The sequence below is a fragment of the Quercus suber genome, unplaced genomic scaffold (assembly GCF_002906115.3).
Source record: "Quercus suber isolate HL8 unplaced genomic scaffold, Cork oak 2.0 scaffold_326, whole genome shotgun sequence".
NCBI classification, from domain to species: domain Eukaryota; kingdom Viridiplantae; phylum Streptophyta; class Magnoliopsida; order Fagales; family Fagaceae; genus Quercus; species Quercus suber.
The window spans coordinates 386328-409703 of record NW_027069779.1 but is presented as its reverse complement, the minus strand read 5'-3'; the positions used below and the strand labels follow the sequence as shown (position 1 = coordinate 409703).

The 23376-nt window shown below is 33.8% G+C and overlaps 2 protein-coding genes across 2 annotated transcripts; one reads left to right on the top strand and one right to left on the bottom strand.

Annotated features, from left to right (window-relative positions):
• Window positions 1–4069: 4069 nt before the first annotated feature.
• LOC112019636 (calmodulin) lies at window positions 4070–6260 on the top strand. Its single transcript, XM_024052155.2, has 4 exons — window positions 4070–4218; window positions 4922–5079; window positions 5705–5785; window positions 5958–6260. Exons 1-4 carry the CDS (start codon window positions 4143–4145, stop codon window positions 6090–6092), a joined length of 450 nt encoding a protein of 149 aa, XP_023907923.1. The 5' UTR covers window positions 4070–4142; the 3' UTR covers window positions 6093–6260.
• Window positions 6261–15036: 8776 nt separating this feature from the next.
• LOC136071565 (protein PALE CRESS, chloroplastic-like) lies at window positions 15037–18710 on the bottom strand. Its single transcript, XM_065783021.1, is given in 7 exon segments — window positions 15037–15437; window positions 16059–16096; window positions 16099–16237; window positions 16513–16563; window positions 17556–17642; window positions 17990–18178; window positions 18585–18710. Coding segments are annotated over 7 exon segments (867 nt in total). The 3' UTR covers window positions 15037–15200.
• Window positions 18711–23376: the final 4666 nt, after the last annotated feature.

Genomic DNA, 23376 nt, shown 5'->3' with positions numbered 1-23376 from the left:
CAAAGAACAAATTATAACTTCAAGTATGACAAAGGCACATAACCTATAACACAATAAAGTGGAAAAAGTTAATAAACGACATTGAAAAAAAAAATTAATTGCAGGAGTAGATGAGGATTGTGGATGAGTATTTCATGCCTAGGATGAGGAGGGAAAATAATCAAAATATTATAATCAATGGATAAGAAAGAGAAATTGAATAGGTGAGGTAGTGTTCGGGGGTCTTTTTCAGTTCCTCGGCCACGTGTGGTTTGTCGGAAGGATGACCTTATTAGGCCCAGGTTCTTTTTGGGGAGTTGTGTCTAGAACTCAACATTGGGCCATGTGGTCCAACGGCTACCGGCGTACTTTTAAGCCTACAAAGTCATTAAAGCCAAAGTCTAAGAATCACGATAATGGTTGAATAAATATGTAATATGTGTTTAATATGATAGCTTTGATTAGTAGTTGTAATAGTAGTTGAAATAAAGTAATTTGTATTTAAAGGTGAAGTAAGCATGGAGTCAATGATGTAGATTTAAAGATATGGAAGCAAAGTCACTTATCTTTGTATGGTTTGTAGCCCAGCTGTGTAACATTAGTGAGCTAACTGGATTCCAGTAAAATGCCAGTGGTAGAGGCTAGTTAAGCTTACCCCTCTTACCATGCATTTAAATGAATTTAAGCCTTGGTTAACAGTTGTAATAGTAGTTGGAATAAAGTAATATGTATTTAAATGTGAAATAATCATGTAATGATATAAATTTAAAGGTAAGGAAACAGAGTCACTTATCTCTGATGGTTTGCAGCCCCAGCAGTGTAGCATCAGTGAGTAGATAGCATCCCAGCAAAATGACTCTGACGGTAGAAAGGTAATTTGCCATAATAATTTCAAGATTGAAGGGGAAAAATGGGTGCAACTAGAGGGATAGAGAGAGTATACCCAGCTGTGTGTAGGGGCTGGTTAAGCTTGCCCCTTTTATCATGCACTTAAATGAGTTTCCCTTTGACAATGCTCTTTTAGTTATTGCGAAGTTATGAATAGTATTGCCTTCCATGAGAATGGCTTTTGTATGAAGTATTTGTGCCTTCTAAGAGAAGGGTTTTTGTAAGAAGTAGTGATGCCTTCGAAGAGAAGGGCTTTAGTAATAAGTGTTTGATATCTCTTGAGAAGTGTGGAGATGGCAAAAGATATAGATGCTTTGTGGGATGTAGCATTTGTAATATGTATGATATATGGAAGTATGAGTGATATGGAGGTTAAAGATAGTAAAGATATAAGATTATGACCGTTGGAGAAGTTGTATAGATGGCTTTCCAAGAGGAAAGATTTTGTAGATGTGTTTAGATATTTGGAGATAGGAGCAATGATATAGGCGTATTTTCTGAGTATGGAGAATGAGAGAATGAGTATAAGAGGAGTAATAGTGCTGTAGTGTGTTAACAATGTTGTTGGGATTGTATGAAGGCTTATGAAGGGCATCAGTGAGCTAAGGGTTGAATAGTTTGGTTTCTCATTTAGAAACTAAAAATAACTCAGAAGTTCAGCACTTCATTAATGGCTTAGGAAGATAATTTAAGGGAGAAAGAATAGGGAAGCTTATGAGAGAGTTCTCCATTGGTGCCCCCCTTGAGGTGTTGATGAAATGTCCCTTTTAGTTGAGTTTAAAAGGGTCTTTTTAGTAAAGAATATTAGCCAAAATCTGTCCTAAATAGCAACGAATTTTCAAAGAATCCATCTTAAGATTTGGCCAAAAATGGTAGGTTTAGCTTTAAGGTATTCTTACTATTTCGGGTAAGAGTTGCTAGGGAAAAAGTGCCAGAAAAGGAAAGTATTTTAGTAAGAGAAATGTAGTTTCAATAGTTGGTTTTGGTTTTAGCTAAAAGTGGAAAAATCAGTAATGCTTAGGCTACTAGGTCAACTGTCACAACTGTTCTGAAAAGGTTGTCCCAATTGTTAGAAAAAGTTGTGACAGTTATCATGAAAAAGCTGTTTGCTTTGGGCAGAACCAATGAGGTTAGATGGGTCATTTCAGACTGTTGGAGAGGTCATTTCAAGAATTTGGCTGAAAAATGATAAGATCTCTTTGGAGGGTATCTTGCTATTTTGGGTATAGCAGCTGGCTGCTTGGATTTCAACATTAAATGACTGATGACGTCATTCCCAACTAGGTGTCAAGTGCTAAATACATTGCTGGGGTTCAACTAAAAATGTTTCATTCTTTGGGTGTTTGTGTTTTTGGTGCAAGGTTCCATTACAACACATTTCTATTAAATAATAGAAGGATTGGTTGAAAGATAATGAAGCTTTAGAGATTTAGTCAAGATCTCATTGGGTTGTGACATAATCTTGGCAAGCAAGAAGAGTATTTAATGCTCTGCTTTGGTAGCTGGCATAAAAATATATGGTCTAATTTGAGGCAGACAGCAGCTGGGTATAAAAGATATCATGAATATTTTGTATAGAGAGAGATAATAGATAGCCAATCAGATTAGGCCATGTGTTTGAGTTGGATTTTAGCTGAAAGAAGTAATGAGATTTATGTAGACTAATATAATGAAGTTTCTAAATTTGTATAGCAACAACTGGAGATTGAATAAACAGTTATTCTCCCAGCAATTAGATGGCTAGAGATATTGAGTATTTGTCATATGATGAATATTAAGTTTTAGGAAAAGAGCAATGAGGAATTTTATCATTTTAAGTGCTACGTGATAAGAGATGCTTACCATATGTTACCCGCTATACACGGACTCGTCAAAGTTTAGGGAGTTGGAGAAGACACGCCAAGCAACATATCTCTCTTATCAACTTTAAACCATTGGAGTTTTACTGAACATACGTCTTGGCCCTCCAAACCACGACTCCCAAAGTTTCCCCAAAATGACTTATGAGCTTGGATTATAAGCTGAAGGTGAGATGACGTACCGCGGGTTTTGTTGTCATTTTGTGTAAATATGGGCTCTTGTTGAAGAAGCCGCTTGCCATGAGTGTAAGAGAGGTAATATGGGCTGTGAGTTTTGATTCATTGCTTAAACTCGATCCATATCTTGATGTTGATGATGCTGTGGGGTTACAATCCCAATTGATGAAGAGGAAATGTGGACTATGAATCCGCCTCTTGAAGTAAGGATCTTGCGGTTCATGTGAGCCCAATCCACGTAGTTGAATGAGATGTGAGCTTATTTTGGGCCTTAAATAGATTTACCCATAAAATAAATAATATGTTGATGTGGCATGGGTTGCCAATGAAGTAATGTCACGTGGGTCAAAAAAATGGTTCTCAACAGGTAGTAACAGTTTGCAAGTTTTGTAGTTTCCTAAAAGTAATGATAGTGGGTAGTTTCTAAAGTTGCAAAAGGCATGAAGACAGGAGTTATTCAAAGTAGTTTTTGGGTATGAAATACTATTTTGCAAGCAATGTTTTAGTACAAGTTAAACATGTATTTTTACTTGACTATCTTTTAGTTTTGTCTCTATTTAAACTTAGGAATGATAAGGGTATTTTGAAAAAAAAAAAAAAATCCAGTCCAAATAGAGAAAATCCTTTAAATAGGGGTTTCCCCTATTTGAACCAGATTTTTTTTTGTCCAAAATACCCCTATTTTCCTAAGTTTAAGTAGAGACAGAACTAAAGGACAACAAAATAAAAATACATATTTAACTCCCACTAAAACATTGCCTATAAAATAGGATTACTCTCCTACTAACCTACTTATTTAGAAACAAATTTCATGTTTAAACTTTTCTCTTTCTTTATTTTTTTTATTGGCCCATTTTTTTTTTAAACCCACATTAAAAGAATTTTATCTTATTTTTATATTTTTAAAATATTACTACATTTTTCAATAAAAAAAACTTAGAAGTGTAATAAGTGTTATGTATTTGTACAAAATATTAAAATTATAATTGATACAAATTATTAAATTATAACTCATGTTTAATGGGTTGGATTGGATAGACACTGCTGCAGTCAATATTTATTACTAACTTCAGCAAACTCTGTTGACCAGAAAAAAAAAAAAAATCGTTTTTTTTTTTTTTTTCTTTTTTGGTAAACTAGAAATAAAAAAAAAAAAACTCTTTCTTTCTAGTCTCTAGTATTTTTGGTATATTGCGACGACCTGAAAAAAAGAAAAAGCAGACCTAGATAGATAGATAGATGGCGGAGCAGCTTATGGAGGAGCAGATCGCTGAGTTCAAGGAAGCCTTCAGCCTCTTTGACAAGGACGGCGATGGTAATGACTCATTCATTCATTGACTTACTTTGGGATCTTTTCTTTTCTTATCTTATGCTCTCTCTCTATTCTATTAGATGATGATGATGATGATCAATTAATCATTATGTGTAGTAGTAGTAGAGTTGTACTTGTTATACTTATTCATTCGAATTATCATGACTCGTGCGTTTGTCTTTGTTGTATTTTTTGTATGTATGTATTCCTGGAAGAAGGTGAACACTATACATAGTACATACTCTCTCTCTCTGTATGGAGTATGGACATGACATTATTTTTTCTATCTAAAGGGAAAGGGGAACCTTCCTTGTTATTCTTTCCAACTGTCTTGGGAACAACTCTTTGCTGTTGGTGTATTAAGCTATTACTTTTCACACAGATATTTAGTGTATGCTTTTGTTGTTGTTTATAACAGAGAGTGTATGACCTTAGAGCATGGCAGGTCATTTTGAGTGTAGTAGAGCTCAATAAAGTTTGTGATAAGAAAGCAATTTGAAGAATATGTAAAATTTCTCTGAAAACAGAAAAGCCTTTGTTGTCAGTTTTGGAAAATTCATTTCAAATTTGGAAATGTTGATGCTCCAAATAGCTGTATGATATTGTGATATGCTCTGTCTCATACTCAAGCTATTTTATTCTCTTTGGAAGTATAATATAGCGTTAAAAAGGGAAAACCTTCATGCTGAATGTTTTGTTTGTTTAGGCTGCATCACTACCAAAGAGTTGGGAACAGTCATGAGATCTTTGGGACAAAATCCCACTGAAGCTGAACTACAGGACATGATCAATGAAGTTGATGCTGATCAAAATGGCACTATTGATTTTTCTGAGTTTCTGAATTTGATGGCACGAAAAATGAAGGTGAGCTCAATTCTATGTCAATCAATATCATCCTGTTTACTTTACAGACTCTTTATGGTGCTTGCTACCATGTTATCTGGTTTTCCTTCTAAGGTGCATGACATTTATGCGCTAAATTCATTATAGATGTCTTTCCAATCAATTTTCTATATTTTTCATGGTTATTGCATTTCCGTGTTTTGGCTGGCTGGTGGGTGGTGACTAATAATTTGCTCTATTACTATCTCATTTGAAAATGAAGAGTAGAAATTTAGAAGCTATGTTTGCATCTATTTTTGTATGTATCTACCTACCGTTCAATTGTTTGTTGAAAGTTACTTAGCTGATCCTGTATTTCTGAAACTTCCCTTCTTGTGATCAATGGCAACTACTGTTTATTGTCTGCTCAATTTAGTGTGTGATTTTTAACCATTGTTTTGCCGTGTTAAATAAAATAAAATTTTGGAACTGTGGAATGCAAAATACGCTCTTGAGGCATGAATTTTCTTCTTGAGGGTGTTTTCTAGCCCTTGAACTTCTCCTTGTTTTGGGAAGTAAAAGAACTTTTTGTTCTACATCGTTCTAAGTATAATTTGTGTAATCAAACACGGACTCAATTATTTATTTATTTATTTTAATTTTCTAGGATACTGATTCTGAGGAGGAACTCAAAGAAGCTTTCAAGGTGTTTGATAAGGACCAGAATGGCTTTATTTCTGCTGCAGAGGTAATTACAACACATGTTCATCTCTTTGATGCTGCTTTTAAGTTCTAACTTTGTTCAGATTAGATGCAAACCTATGTTATATTTATTAAGTAACTGCTACCTATCTACTGTTGATTCTTTCTGCTTTTGGGACTTGTTTTTAATTTGGTGTTAATGGTTTGAAATTATGCAGCTTCGACATGTAATGACAAATCTTGGGGAAAAGCTGACAGATGAAGAAGTGGATGAGATGATACGTGAAGCAGATTTGGATGGTGATGGTCAGGTGAATTATGAGGAGTTTGTGAGGATGATGCTTGCCAAGTGATCTATAACTGTTGTTTTCTTGTAAACATGGTGGCGATATGCGATACAATTATTGTAGAAATAGTGCTTATATCTCATGTAAGACTGTCGGATTATCCAGAAAGTAGTCATTGTCATTAGTGTGGATTTGTAAACTGATATTCTTTATTTTAGTTGTCTGTTTCTGTTATATGATTGAATTAGTTCACTCCTTGGCATGATTTGTGTAGTGATGTTTTGAGAGATGGAAAAAAAATTAATATTCATGACATCATAGTGATTTTTCTATTGAAAAACAGAAAGTTCCTGGGCTGCCTGACTATTCTTGTCCAGTGTTTGTAGAGGAGTGCCCATAATTTCTTATAGCAGGCACACACCATTGAGCTTGCCAACAAAGGTGTAGGCATGTGAATCTGTTGTCTTTGATTGGCATCTTATAAAGAATGTGCTGCCCTGTTTTGAGTTTACAAATTAATCTTAATGGTTCAGAATATTGGGGTGGCCAATGTTCATCAGATTCTAATTTGCACGTTGCTTGATAAAGTCATGAATCATTGATTTTGTTTCTTTTGCACTATGGTTAAATGAAGGAGGAAAGAAAAGAAATGAGAGACAGAGAAGAGGGGAAGAAAAAAAAATAAGGAAAGGAAAGGAGCAATATTTTCTTTAGATGTGTTGGACTTCCGACTTGTAAGAATGGAAGAGAGGGGAAAAGAACTGTAAAAGCCTATTAAGAACTCACACTTATCTCATTTTCCTCCGAAATTTGGAGGTAATAAGATGGACTACGGAGGGAAACAACTAATGTTTTCATTTCTTCCACCCAAATTCCCTTCAACCAAACAACAATTTATATTTCTTCCATTTCCTCCTTATTTTCTTTCATTCTTTCTTCCTCCAACCAAATAGAGTGTTAAATTCACGGTAATAGATTCACCATTCCCAAGTAATATGGAGAATGTTGACTCCCCAGTGGAACAAGCGAAAATTTATCTTTCACATCAAGTTATGCCTTCGTAATAGAGAATTCTTATGTAGACAATTTTGTAGTCTAGGACTCTAGTGGTTCTACTCCTCTCAAGTAAAGTGTAATACCCGGGAAAAAAAAAGGATTTAAAAGGAGGAGTATTTAAGTAAATTTGTTTATGGGGTCAATTTTATAAATTACTATTACTAAGGGGTTTTTTTTTTAAAAATAAGGTCGAAACCCTAGCAATATATAGTCTAATTTAAGTTCGCGTATAATGACATATTTTGAGAGAGGAGACTATCCAAAATATTCAGGTAGAGAAGATTTGACTGCACAATTGAGGTAAGAGCCAAGATTCTTTTTCTTGTCAGATCTAAGTTATATTGGAATTTGAGTATATTTTATGTTGGTATTTTTTTTGGCCATAAGCGAACTTATGAAAAAAAATTCCTATGGGTTTCACGACGGTAGTGTAAACAGAGAAGGGTTGGAATTGGTGATAAAATCCCTATTTTCACTGTACGTCTTTCTCTGTAATATCCTTTATTCTGGTGCTTTGTTGGTAATGGAGTTGCTTTGGGCGCATATTTACTCTTTTGTGAATATTTATTATAAGAAACAGTGGACTATTGGTTTGACCACCATTAGTCCAATAGCCTATTACACTTTAGAGTCTATGAAGATAAGAGATAGAGGCTTTTTGTTTTTGTTAGGGATTGTGCTCAGCTTTACAGAGTATTTAGTCCTTATGAATGCTTTAACTTTTTAGCCTAAATAATAATAATAATAGAAAGATCAAAAAATCGAGAGAGGCATTGAATAAACAAAAATTTTGTTTTACGGGGAGAATCATCTGATTTTTTTTTGGGAGGGGATAAAAAGTTTTCTTCACTGGGCGGTCTAGGTTGATAGTAATTATACACTCCATGCGACTTACTCTTTGGATAATGTGATTTCATATCATCTTGTGATATCTCATGGAAACATTTCACTAGCAATTTTAGTTAGCATTGCTCACTTACTTATAGGACCGGTCCCCTGTCTTCCCTCTCTGTCCTTTGTGAGGAGAGTCTTCTATTACGTAGTGCTTGGGATTTTTTTGTTGCGTGAAACAAAATTAAATAGAGTTAATACAAATGATATTTTGTGTTGCAGAATGTGGAATGTAGCCATAAAGAAACTGTAGGAGATTAAATAGTGAGAAATTATTGGATACTTTAGAAGTTTCTCTTTTGGCCAAGTACCTTGCAAGTTATTCTTATTATTTGATTATTGAGTAAACGGTGCCTTAAAATTTTTAGGTGATATCTAAGAATTTTAGAGAAAGTGTTAGGGAGAAGTTCTTTGTAGTGAGCTAGTTGAGGTAAGTAACCTTATCCTAATTGGTTTTATTTTGCGCGTATTTTAACTATTGAAAATTGTTTATAGTTGTTACAATTTTATTTCTATTGTATTAATGATTTCAAGTAAAGAATTATCACAAATATACATGAGCATTGAATATAAGATTCATTTTTATTTAATTGTTTTTTTTGGCTATATTGATTTAAAGTAAATAATTATGGAAATATCAAAAATAGATTTGAATATTGAATATATGATTATATATATATATATATTTGAATAAGATATATTTTTGTTAGAAACTATGATTTCATATATATGATTATGAACAATCTGACTATAAATTTATTCTGATACCCAGCCAATAGGGGTTATTCATTGGTACTTTGATACCTAACCAATGGAGGTTATTCATTGGTACTCTAATACCTAATCAATGGGGGTTATTCATTGGTATTTTGATACCCAAACCAATGGCGGTTATTCATTGGTACTCTAATACCCAGTCAATGGGGATTGTTCATTGGTACTCTGATACCCACCAATGGGAGTTGTTCATTGGTACTCTGATACCCAACCAATGGGGGTTGTTCATTGGTATTTCTAATACCCAAACCAATGGGGGTTATTCATTGGTACTCTGATACCCAACCAATGAGAGTTATTCATTGGTACTTTGATGCCCAGTCACGGGGATATAGCGTGACCATAGTCACAAGATTATTAAGAATATGAATTATGTTTGAATATTTGAACTATTTTAAGTCCTTAAAACTGCATATGTGAATTTGGAAATATTTGAGTATTTGAATTATTTTGGGGCATTAAAACTGCTTATGTATCTTTTTGGAACATATTGTAAGTTATAGCTTTGATATATGGAAAACTGATTACTTTTCTAAACCATTTATGATATATTTGTCAGATTAAAGTATGTGATCTATTTGTAATTTATTATTTTAAGACTATGAAACTACTTCAATTATTTTGAAAACACATAGTATATTATAACTTTGAAAACACATATTACATCTTATACTTTACAGATCTATTGCTTGATAGACTTGTTAGGATTTTGGTTACTTATTGAGTTGTCAACTCACCCCTTTTTCCCCTCCAATTTCAGATTGTGAAGAATATCAAGTTTTGGGAGTTTTAATGTTGTGTTGTGAGTAAGAAAAGAAGCCTAGTGATTTTGGGATTGGATGGTCTTCTAATAGTTTTATATTTGTTGGCCAATTGGCATTATGTACATGAGGTTTGGATTTTGTTCCTATTAAATTATTGGAGATCTATTCATAAAGAAATTATTGAGGTATTTTGGATTTATTTGATTTAATTTTGATGATAAATTTTAGTTACTAAGAAGGCCTTGCACACTTGTAGGGTGCTTACTTTATAAGCGTGCGGCGGTTGTCATGTGCCTAGTTTTTTTAGTTGGGTTCGGAGCGTAACATGAAGAGATACTTAACCAATTATTAATGGGAAAATTTTCAAATTTTGGGAATAGCTAAATATGTAGAGAGAAAGAGGGGGAAGGGGGGGGGGGGGGGAACCATTTTCAGGCCGAGGATGAGGAGGTTCTCGGCGTGGATTGGGAAAAGAGTCTTTCTCCAATTTAGCCTTGAATAGTCAGTGTTCCTCGGCATGGGCCTTGGGCCTGCTACCCGATGGGCCGAGGCTATCAGGCCCACGGGCTCCACACTATGCATTATCATGGTAGTATCAATTTGAAAGTTTTTGTTTTTTTAATAATTGTACGAGGGTGATTATTACGTAGAAACCAGCAATTGTCATTATAACCAAATTGTGTCTCTTATAAAAGCAAGAAATTAATGATTGAATTTGTTAAAAAGGTGCAAATTAAATAATTTGTAATATTATACAACATAGTTTTATATTTTATAATATATTTTAATAAGGAAAATGTTAGTTCTCTTACATTTTAGTTGAGAGTTCAATATGGTTCCGCTACTTACAATTGTAATAATATTAACCCTCTATTCTAAAATATAATAATAATATATAAAACAAAACATATTAACCCTCTATTCTAAATAATAATAATAATAATAATAAATAAATAAAGAAACTTCAATTTCAATAGTGCATCTAATGACTCATGGTTACTTAGTTTTACATCATGCAAATGATACCATCCCATTCTCTTCGTATATACATTTTCTTGCCCTTCATTAAAAGTTTAATAATTCATTTCAAATGTTAAAATATGGTGACAATGGGGTGGGACAAGCTCAAAGCATGGTGTTTTGTCCTAGCTTTCTATCCTATTTACAAAGAAAGAACACCACACAAGATGAGAGGGTAGATTAAGGACTCAATGGGTCGGAGGTATTTTCTCCATCCCTAATTAGGTAACTTCATCACTAATGATAAAGTGATTGAAAAAAAAAGAAAAAAAAAAAAGGAAGCAGATGAGGGAAAACATGCACAAGATAGAACGAGATAGGTTGAGCAAGACAAGGTATTTTTACCGTACTTGGATATTGTAGTTTTTTTATTCATTACAACTTCTTCTATTTTTTTCCTGTAAAGTTATGATTTACAACTATGTTTTATGTTGGCTTTATTCCATGACAAAAAGTGTTGTAATTACTTTAATTTTGTTCCTTATATTTTGTGAGATTTTATTGTATTGGGTTTAGTATCAAGTTGGTGAAGACTCAAGCTTAAACAAAGAATCAGTGGATCTCACGAGTGTCTCGCTGAAAGCTAATTCGCGAAAGAGCCATGTGAGAAGCACATGACTGGAAGCTGAAGAGTCGTGCTAGGCTGTCGTTTTCACGAATGTCTCGGGGGTAAGACCTTTCCGCGAGACAGTCGCGAAACTTTCTGCCTGGAGGATTTTAAAGAGTGACTTTCTTACCCTTCACCCATATTATATATACCCTCATTATCCACAAATATATAAGAGGCTATTTAGAGAGAAAAACTCTAGATAGGTTTTCTACAACACATACACCTATCTTTTAGAGAGAGAGCTACTCATTCTTAGTGAGAAATCATTGTAGCCTCTTCTCTATCCCTCTCCATTGTCATACCTTAAGAGAGGATTTGTACCCAAACACAACCCATACCTATTCAGAGTGTAGAGAGTGATTTGGAGCTTGGGAAGCTTTAGGGATTTGCCAAAAGAAGCCAGTGAGGCTTGGTGGATGCAATCAGGCGTATTGTGGGATCCAGAAAGTTAGACAAGACACGGTTTCGAGAAGTCTTGTTGGAGTAGTAGCTTGGAGGGCTTAGGTACATCGTAGATTAGGCTTGAAGGGTCTCTTGCTAACTCATGTATCCCAACTGATTGTCTAGTGGATCGATTACCGCTTGGAAGGCGGCGAAGATGTTTTTCACTGAGTTCTTTAGTTTCCTCTTCGATAACACGTCTCGATGTTATTTGTGTTTGCATTTCTCTTCCCTACTCTTGTTCATTTCATTTTTATTGTTGTGTTGCATTAAATATGGATTAGAATAGTTGTCTTGCTTATACGCTTGTGTTTACACTATTTTGCACTTAGTATTAAATTAATGTAAAATCAACCAAGCCATAACTTTAATTTGGGGGTCTAAACAGCTCGTGTGTTTTCGACACATTTCCGAGCTTTCACTTCTTACATAATAATTATTTAACATACAACCAAACATATCCAAAGTTTATAAGAAGATATATATTTGAAGCTAGCAGCAGCCTAAAAAGTAACTGAAAATTTCCCATACCTACTCTTCCCCTTCCACAATGCAAAGTTAGTAACTGTGAGAAGTTGAACCCCTTCTTTTGTATAATAATGTATTAATAAAATTGAAGTGCAGCAGATGATAATGTTCTTTTAGTAGTCAATAGCTGCTGAAAAAACCTGTGTAAATTCATTAATAAGATTATTATTTTTGTCTTTACCAAAGGATGTGACAATTATATTAATCCCATTTAGTTTTATGTTAAAGATGTAATTTTTTAAGCTGCTTCAAGTGATTATGTCTAGAAATTAAGCATGGACATGCTTGGGTTAAAGTGGTCTCACCAATGTACACAGTTCCAACACATGTTCACAATCACAGATGGTTGTATGTTATGTGGAAAAACCAATTCAGTCAACATTTCAAGGTTTAGTCATGCAAACCTGTACTTTGGAGGCAAAACTTCTAGTCTATGCAGCAACAGACCTTTTCTTTGTTCAATTTCTTTTCCTTTGAAGATTTCTCAGCCAAAAGAATTGAATATTGGTTGCCTGTCTGGTATGCTTGAGTTCAGTACACACCAGGCCAATCCATACATATTTTCTCAATAGGCCCAATGAAGGGCAGTGCTCTCACCAATGGGTTTTGCTTTTCATTCCATGCATGTTTAATTTGGTTTTAGCAGAACTGTGTTTAGTTTGGTGTATGAGGATGTGTTCGGTTTTGTGTGATTAAATAAAGCTCAAAGTGCTGAACTAGGTGATGTTTTGTGCTAAAGTGAATGATTGATTTGGCATGAACATAAACTACATAGTGAATGCCCCTAGATTAGCTGGCAAATGTTTTTGTCAGGTGGATTTAGTTGTCAGTTGGTTTTATTGGTTAGAGGCAAGCTCTTCTTTAGGAAGGCTCCAATAAATGAATAAAAGTGAATTTGATTGGAGAGGATGATTTAGAAATTCTCTTCGCTTTTGCTTAATTAATCATTAGGCAATTGAAGCTTATTTATTAGATGAAGCTTGAAAAATGAACTACTATATAAAAATTGCAGATAACCAGATGGTTTAGAAGTTTTGATTCATTACATGCTCCTTGTTAATCATGATACAGTAAGCACTCAAACATAATTTGTTACTAGCATTTGTGTTGTAGAGATGGTGTAACATCATGGAACCTCAACTTTTTATTGTGGGGGAGTTTGGAATGGGCCATTGATTGTCACATCCACTAAACTCTGTGAACTCTTTCAAGAAGTGTGGTAGAAGTGACCACAGCTTCTTTATTCCTTTAGGCTTATAACAGAATTTCAAATAATGAAGAGATTTACAGCTGAACAATGCTGTTTCTGTTTAACTTTACCATGCCACGCGTCTTACTTAACTATGTTCAACTGAAATGGTGTCGTTTAAGTCTGTTACTCTTACAGAACTGAACAGAGAATTCGCTCTGTTTAGAGTACAAAAACAGAGCATTGCAATGCATTAATACATGGACGACAATTTTGACTACTATGTCAAATAACCATAATAACATAATACCATAACTGACAGATAATACATCATAACTTAAGTAAAAAAACTAGAAAATTAAACATAACAAGGAAACTCTTCCCACATGAACCCGCTAGACTGTGAGAAGAGTTTGAAGGCATCAAAGCACTGTTTTCATAGTTTAGTGATGTGCATATTTTCAATCTTGCATGGACAATCAATTTTCTGTTTACATTCATACAGACAATCTTTCTTAGATTGAGGTTTTGTTGCATAACAATAATAGCAAGCTTTAACTCTATATTATTGTAACCCAGCCATTGCTATATATTGCCTCAATTTTCACAAGGTTGGGGCTTTGTTTGCGTGAACGACAATAGTAATGAACCACTAACTCAAATATTCGTCTTTAGTTCAGTTCATTGAATCTTAACTTTTGGATGATCATGTTATACAAGTATTGTTCAATTTAATTCACACCCATGCACTTGCCCTAATTTGGTTGGTGATGGGGGAATTTGATGTCAGTGTAACGATGCAAGAAGCAATATGGTTTTGAGAGGGGTAGCTTTTGTGATTGGAAGACTGTTTAACAGCTAAGAAGATGGTGATAATATTCTTATATGTGGATGTGGTGTATTACCATTATTTTTGCTTGCATAACAATAATAGCAGGTTTTAACTCTCTATTATTGTAACCCATTAACTAAATCAGCCATAGCTATAAATTGCCTCAATTTCTCAAGACTGGGGCTTTGTTTGCATGAAAGATAATAGTAATTAACCACTAACTCAATTATTCATCTTTAGTTTGGTTCATTTAATCTCAACTATAAGTTGTGTTCAATTTTAGGAATGCAAACTCATGCACTTGTCTTTATTTTGCTCGGTGAAGGAAGAATTTGATTTCAGTTAGAGATGCAGCAATCTTGGTTATTGGTTTTGATAAGGGTAGCTTTTGTGAATTAATCTTTGGACAATTAGGATAATTTACAGACAGGAAAATACCCTTTTAGCCTCAAGTTATAGGCCTCATTTTTGGTCAGCCACTAGTAAGTTCAATATTAGATGGACATAAGCCCAGTCAAGAGAGGGGAATTGGGATTGTTTTCATTTTTAATGGGCAAAAGATAAGTCCACTCGATACTTCTTTCATTTCCCCTACCCCCCCACCCCACCCCCTTATTTTTGTCATGTTGATATTACTTGCTTCTTCATATGTTAATACTGGAGAGATAGGCATTGTCTTAGTTGATTTGGGTGCCACTACAAATTTTAGCATGAGTTGGCAGTGTTCTTATAGCAGTGAAGAAGTAACCACTACTTGAGTTCATTGTATCACGGTACGTTCTTTAACTGCATGGGATTTGCACAGCTGGAAGCTTTCATGTATTTTTCCAGTTTGGTTGAAGGAAACTTATATTCATTGAAAAAAGAAGAAAAGGAAAGAAGAAGAAAACTCCAGTTTGAAATTGTGCACAAAAAAACATAATTTCTTTTATAGATCAACTGTAATATAAGCGCAGAAAGGTCCTAATATAAATACAAATGCTAGAATAAACCCGGGCACAGCATACAAATGTAGCAAACTGGGATTCCAAAACCCCATATTAGCAATAAAAGGGACAAAGTATGGCTACCATTTCAAATTTATGGCCAGGTCCAGCAGTGATTCTACTTGGCGTATGGCTCTTTGTTTCTCCTGTTGCTTCAACCTACTCGCAACAGATTCAGGATCAAACGAATCTTGTCCATGCTGTGCTTCAGTTTGTTGATACCGGACCTCTTGTAGCAATGCATTAACCTCTCTGACAAAGTCTACCCTTAAAAGTGTATCATCAGCTTCAAGTGGAGGTCGAAGTGGCCCTTGATGCTATTGGGGAAAAAGTAAGCCGTTATGAAGTTAAATCAAACACAAATTAATTTGACCAATAGGATATAGTGTTTATATTAGATCTAGTTGTGACATATATCATCTGCTCCAAAGTTGAATGAAGCAATCCCAGACTGGTTAGTTTTATCTTGAACATTAAATGATCTCCCATTAGAAAAATGTTCCATTATCTTGGATATAATAGAGCCATGCTTTTATTTTACCGCCCAAGAAGGAGAAATGTGAATGTTCCTCTAATTAGTCTAGGTACTTCCTACAATCAATACCAACTCCTATAATTTTTCATTCTGTGCCTTCACAAAAAGAATGGTTATGCGCTTGTCCCTACATGCAGAGATTGTCCTGGTGGTCTGATGCCACTCCTGATTCCTTGAATGTGTGCATGCAAGAGAGGTTTATATGAGAATAACCAATATGTCATTCTATACCCTAATAGATTTCTTCGGTACAGCTAAAAGAAAAGGCACCATCATACAGATGAAAAAGAAAAAAAAGGAAAGATCCGTGAATTCTACAAGAAACATGCTAGTTGTGGGCCTGTGGCTATCATGTAGTTTGATCAAAGCCATAGGAAATATAATTTGTATATTTGCAGCATACCTTATCAATGTCAAATCCTGCTGGAACAAGAATGCTAATGGATCCTCTCTTGGAAAGGTGTCCACCATGCGTTTTTTGCATTCCTTCATCCAGCCTTCATCATCAAACCCATCATGCGTATTCAAAAGATCGTTGAGCAGTCTCATGGCAGGAGTAGCCTCCCATTTCAAAATCTCAGTCTAAAATATTAAGTAAAATTCAAAGCTTATAATTCTATTTTCTCCCAAGTAAGGCAACGAAGAAAGTAAACTACAAAATGGAAAGGGCCTAAAGGAGTGTCACGGTGCAAGATGTGCTAGGCTGGAATAATTATGTAAGGATTCTACTAAAAATCAGCACGATTTCAGATAAGATTTAACAACGTTCAGCATTTGGTTTTGAAAGTTAAAACCCACCTGTGTATTGAAACAAATGAATTTAAGCATGGCACTATTATATGAAAAGTAGTGAATACCTCAACCCTTCTATATAACAGATCAAGACTTCTTATAACATCCTTTTCTTCCTGGAAAATGAGATAAATATATAAATCAACATTAGAGAGAGAGATAAAGAGACTGCATTATATTAAGTTCTACTGAACTCATACTATTAAGATTTACAAGGAACCAAAAAGAAAAAAGGACAAGGCAAAGCCTTATGCTAAAAAGGACAAATAAATTCCCAATTCTTGCCTTAAAACAAAAATACAAATTAAGAGGACTTGAGCAAATTTATTTGTTAGACATATGTAGTAAAACCTATGAATAGTCAGCTAACAACCAACTGCTTTACCATTGAGTTGTTGAGGAACAATGAGAAATTAGATATTGATTTAAATTCCCTTTCTCAACCCATGACCAGTATGAGCTTGATTTTCCTTAAGTTTCAGGCATTGTGTTGGATATCAGATTGACATTGAAGGTTCAATGGTCTTTAATATCTCTATTTGTTTGATACCTTATTTCTAAGTAAGAGAAACCTCCTAAAAGAAGACCTCGAACTCTCTTTTTCTCCAAATAATCATAAGTAATATGCGATTTAGAGTAATTTTGTCATCAGATTCCTTAATCAACATGGATGCCTTGCTTATAAGAAATAGCTAATCATATTAACTTCATCACTTTTCCTTCATGAGAAATATTAGTTGAGAATTTGATACTCATAAATTCCAGATTCTAATCTATGATACATATTATTTTCTTCAAACTCGTGTAAAAAAAACTTTCTTTTAAATAAAAAAAATAGGAAAAAAAAAAAAAAAAACAAAATTTGGTTCTATAAGTATTTACAAATCTTTGAGACTTACGAAACTAATGCTGAAATGCCATAAACACTCCTACACCTATAGAGAAATTAATAAAGGCAGCCATCAAGTTTGAACATTACAATAATCAGTGATTGCAAACATTTACATTGGCACACTAAAAAATGTTTGCAAAACATTACACCACAACAACATTGCATTAAAAGAAAAGATGCCACACAGAATTTAGAGACAACAAAAGACTAACTTACGTCACTTCTAGCAAGATCAAGGCGATTCCATATGACCATTAGAACAAGTTCATTGAGTTCTCCTTTCTCAGCAGCTTTCTCAATTTCCTGCATATAAGAAAGTTAATCAACAGTCACAATTATCGTACATGAATAGTTTGACTCAAGTTCCCACTTATGGAAAATGCTACAAGCTACAAAGGATGTATGAGTATGGACAGCAACAAAATGAGATGTCCTTAGATAAAAGACATAAATATTTCCTTCATAACGAAAACAAAAGCAGCCAAAAAAGGAAAAAGGAAAGGGCTTTTACTTTTCAGAAGGACTTCTATCGACCCATGTGTATGCAGAAAGCACTCTTTAGAAATGAACACATTCTCACAATTTTAAAGCCTCAATCCCTTGACTGATTAAGCCATTTGTGAGGCATGAATACTGTAATTTATGATTACCTCTTCAACTTCTTCAGCAGCTCTGATCAAGCTCGAAACCAATCTCCGTGCTTTTCTAACATCTTCTTCCGGATACCCTTTCAAGCGTGTGCCAATTTCACGATACTCTTCAATCTTTCTTTCCTCTTCTTCTTCTTCTTCCTGTTGACGTCTTCGATGAAGCTCCTTTGTCTTTTCCCGTTGCCATTCCTAACCTAGAGTAGGTTAATGCAACTTTCCAAATAGTGCACATCTTAGAGGTTACGTGAGTTCAACATAATAAGAATGTGGGTTTTACATTTAGGCAACATGTTGTTATATACAGAATGCACACGATGCCCCAAAACCCATCAATCAGGACCAGTTATCCATTCAATTGAGGGAGTGATCATAATGTGAACAAAATATTTCAAGAATTAAGAAAATTATAACATTGGATTAAGCTATATATATGTGAAAGTAATAAAATGGGAAACAGTAATGCTATAAATTAAATTTAATTCTGGAGGACATGGACAATGCAATATAATTCAAAATAAATTTTTCTTAACTGGTAATAGGCAACTGTGAAAAGAGGTTCGTCTTTAACTTGCATGTCAATTGTAATTTCACAAACAATAAACTCAGATTGCTCAATTTGTAAGCTATGAAGGCATTCCATTAAAGCTGTTATAGAAAAGCACTTCAAATTGACTGAGATTGAGTAAAGCCTAACTTCATAAGCTATTCTAATATTTTTCATAGTAATAGAGGCTCAAGTGTAACATGACCCTGCATGATGTAATTTTGCACACATAAATCTCAAATATGTGATCACTGTCAAAACATACCAAACCATTTATTGGTGTGGTGCCAAATGATTCCAACACACTCTTTTACTGTAATTAATTTGTATTAAAAATTGCAAAACACTCTAGTCAGGACTAAGTGTAGCAGACAGTGGGCCTTTAGTTATCAGCTCGAAAACAAATCAATAAGACCCACTCTAATAAATTCCTTTAGCAAAGTTACACACGGTGACTGCCATTAACCATTTTACAAACACTATATATATATATATATATATACACGCACAAATTAATGATTTAGTGGCATATATGGGAAATCTACCATTGACCCATCTCAGGAAATCAATAAATTTGAATACCCAATAATCAAAAAAGAACAATCATCCAGTCAACATAGCAAAACAAGAAAAATAAGAGACACCCATTTAAGAAAAGGTGAAAAGAACGCCATAGCTGATGCATATTGACAACTACATACATACATACATACATCATCATAATACTCCTTTGGAAGCCCATCTATAAGCTGCTCATCCTTGTTAGTGCTAACACATTTGCCTCCATTTTCTGTTGAGATAGCTAGAGAGAGCTCAGTGGGTCAGAGATGTTACTAATGGAGAATGTAGTTTAGGCATGTACTTGGCCCAAGACTTTTATCACACGGAATAGGCCCAAGCACTTGGCTCGTACTTGGCCCAAGGCTAAAATAGGGTCAATATATTCACATTTTAATCATAAAAGTAATATGTCACTTTCTAACTGCAACAACATTTTTTTCCCTTTTTGTTCACTGCTCACACTATTTTTATTATGCAATGATCACAGCAAAACATGACGATAGCTGTAAAAATTATAAAGTGTTGTATCCTTAAACTTATATTGTATTATTAGTAAGTAAAAAGAATAGAGGCATGTTTTAATTTTAAAGAAGTGTTATATTCATAATATTTTTATAAGTTTTCACAATAAATTTTAAATAGTAAGTTATTATTGGTTTTAAATTTTTAATATGAACATAATATTAAAATTACTTTCTTATCACTTGAAATTTATTGTGAAAATGTTGTGGATATAACATTTCTCTTAATTTTATTGTTGGATGTTTGATATATGACTTAAGATTATCATCTTTCATCATCTCCATGAAATGAAATTGTAGAATAAATTGAAAATTTACATTTAAAAAAATTATATATGATATATATATATATATATATTATGTATTAAAAAATAAAAAGTCAAATTAGATAATTTTTAGAAAGAAAAAAATTATGCATAATTTAAATAAATTTTTTAAAGAAAAAATAATGCAACTGGTCGGGTTTAAGATTTTTCTAATTAAAAAAATAAAAAACAAAAAACAAATCCTTCAAATATTTCACGTACCAAAACCTGTTAAAATTTCCGAATTTCATCACAAATACATCCTATTTCTTTGCCTATAATAAAAAGAGTGAAATCAAGCATCCAATTTGTTGAGCACCGTAACTAATTACCATCCTGTCCTTGGACTTTGAGAGCTTTGTGATAGCTGAATCAAGTAGATGCGTGTTTATTTATCCTCATCAAGCAGCTGAATTTCGTTTAGGCAAAATAATTAAATAAATATATTTGAGATCGATCTCGCAGTAAAATTTGACTTCGATGGAGTGTTTATATTTCCTTTCTATGTTTTACACACAGTACTATGAAGAAACTTTTTGTTTTTAGAATTATAGCAACCATTTTGTTAAATTTTTTTTAGCAGAAAAATAAAACATTATTTACTGTTTTTAAGGTTAACAGGAAGTTTTTTTTTGACAAAATAGGGAGAGAAGCACTCATGCCTATTATTATTTGTGAAGCATGAAATGGAGCATAGCAAATGTTTTGGAGTATTTTTATTCCTCTTTATATAATAATAAATAATTAATTACAAAGGGTAAAACTTAGTTACAAAGTGTCCTTAAATTCAACAATGTCATTGCATTGACCAAATGCCTCATAGTTGAGTTTAATTTTCCTTATAAAAGATACCATGGCTTTTTCCATACTAATCGATACAATTATATATTTGATTTCAATTGTAAAACCTAAAATAAAACAGCTAAACATGTGGACCTAAGTTTTGTCAAATTACAAATTTTCTATCCTACCTCAATTACCATAACCCAGGAGAGAGGTGTCCATCACTTTAGCTTTTTTGGAAGCCTAATGAGGGCACCCCCTATCCATCACTTTAGCTTTTTTGGAAGCCTAATGATGGCCCCGGGCCACAGACATAACCCTGGGTCTCGTCTTAGCATCACCACTTTGACATGGATGGTGAATTAAGTAATGTAAAGTCACACCAGGCAACTATCTTTTTATTTTTTATTTTTTTTGATACCGCAACTATCTAATTTGGGAGAAAGTATACCATGTTTCGGTAATACCAATTCAACATCTATTTTGACATTTTCTACCCAATAAATGAGTGACACTTGTTTCAAAAAACCGCATCAGACTACTCCAATAAATTAATCACAATCTTCTATACTATTGGGAAGATAAATTAATCATTTATTGGATTAGTGTGATGTAGTTTTTTGAAACAAGTGTCACTCATTTATTGAGTAGGAAATACCAAAACAGATAAATTTAAATTTAAATTTATAATAATTTATTATATAAAATGTGGGGCCTGAAAGTCTGATAGCCTCGGCCCATTTTACACCCGGCCCAAGGCCCATGCCGAGGATGGAGAATTGCCCGAGGACGTTGTGTTGAGGCCTGGGCTGTAAGGACCTCGCCGAGGATGACCCTGTCCTCGGCGAACCGAGGACAACACAAAGTGGGGGGACAAGCTTAGGACAGTTTGTCATCTCCACAATAAATGCACTCACCTAATCCCTTGACCGCCCTAATGGAGATGTGACTCCTGGACAGGGTAACCTTGGCCACTACAAATCACATGATTACTGATAACACAGCTGATGGGACGGACGGTCAGGAGAGAAGCGCACAGATGATCAACAGGTGGAAGAAAGAGATGGTGAGAAGAGGGCTATATAAGGGGAACCAAACAAAACAGCGAAAATGGGAGGGGGGGGGGGCGGCGTAAAGGAGGATCCTCGGATGAACGCCGAGGAGGAACCTTGATGAATAATCTTAGCGTGCCAGCCTTCAATGGGTGAAGATCCTATTTTGGGGTGTTGTCCGTTTGTTAGGACCTAGACCTTGAACCCACTCTCTAAAAATTTATTGTTTGGGCTTGTTGGACCGTTTTTCCTTTTGATTTCAAAAGGCTTTTCCAAATTGAGTCCCTACATAAAATTTATTATGAAATTATTGTAAAAATAATATAAATATAAGATTTCTCATAAAAAAATGTTAGGACCATAATTAAATTCACAATTTTTATCTTTTACTACAACTTTTCACAAAATGTATTAGGTTAATATCCCTATCGCTCACAATTCGTTATAGTGTGAGATGAAGCAAGAGTTGGAAAAATAGTTTTATATATATATATATAATTATATTTATATTTATATTTATAATTCAATTTGTGGGAAATATGGATTTGAATGCTCAACATTTTTAATCGCTCACAATTCGTTATAGTGTGAGATGTGGCAAGAGTTGGAAAAATAGTTATATATATATATATATATATAATTATATTTATATTTATATTTATAATTCAATTTGTGGGAAATATGGATTTGAATGCTCAACATCTTTATTAAAAACACCAAAATAAAACTAGTTTTGAGGGATAGGAAGAAAGCAAGGTACAAGGTCCGGTTATAATGTCTGTCTAATTTGTATGTATGCAAAAAGATTGATAGTTGGGGGTGTGTGTGTGGGTTGAGGTTGACAGGCCGACATAGAGTGAGGGGGTACATGTAGACTTTGTAGACGTGAGAGAGTTCCCTTCGTAACTTCGTTGATAAGCACTAGGCAATTTGCCAAGTTAGTATTTTTAAGAACTACCCTTTAGTTCAATTGTTTATACTTATAATTCTTTCATTTAGAGGATTTTTCATTATAAGTTTGTTAGACTTTAGAGTGGTTTGTGTGGTTTCAATGGTTAAGAATGTGCACATTTTTTGCGCTTGGTTCATGTCTTTGGAAGAGTTTAAAAATGTTTTGGAATACAATTGAAGGGGGCCTATAATCCACTATTTATCATTATTGATTACGATTAATCGTTCTTAAATTTATATGATAAATTAGTGTTTTAAAAAAAAATTGAGAATCAAATTAGTGTTATTTATTCTAATGTAATGTACACACTTTTATTATAAACCAAACACCAAGCTCGTGACTTGCAAGTGCTATCATAACTATCACATTTTTAAAAAAAAATCCAAACCCGCCCCATTTATCCAGAGGAGTATGAGCACATGGGCTTGAGTGATACTAGCATAACATAGATACTAGCATAAAATACACACATCTATATATATCAAATATGAATTTATTATATTGTTTTAGTAGCACCAATAACTTTATTGCCACATCAATTAATAAAGTTTTTATTTGTAGTCCCTTTAGCATTTTTCATATAATTTTTCACATTTTTTTTTCATAACTACTTTTATGGTCTTTCATGATTGGACTAATAATGTAATATCACTTTCACTTAAATCTATC

Coding starts and splice junctions, on each gene's coding strand:
- LOC112019636 (XM_024052155.2), top strand. CDS start 4,143: ATGGCGGAGCAGCTTATGGAGGAGCAGATCGCTGAGTTCAAGGAAGCC. Junction 4,219..4,921: donor CTTTGACAAGGACGGCGATG/GTAATGACTCAT, acceptor TTGTTTGTTTAG/GCTGCATCACTACCAAAGAG. Junction 5,786..5,957: donor GCTTTATTTCTGCTGCAGAG/GTAATTACAACA, acceptor GAAATTATGCAG/CTTCGACATGTAATGACAAA.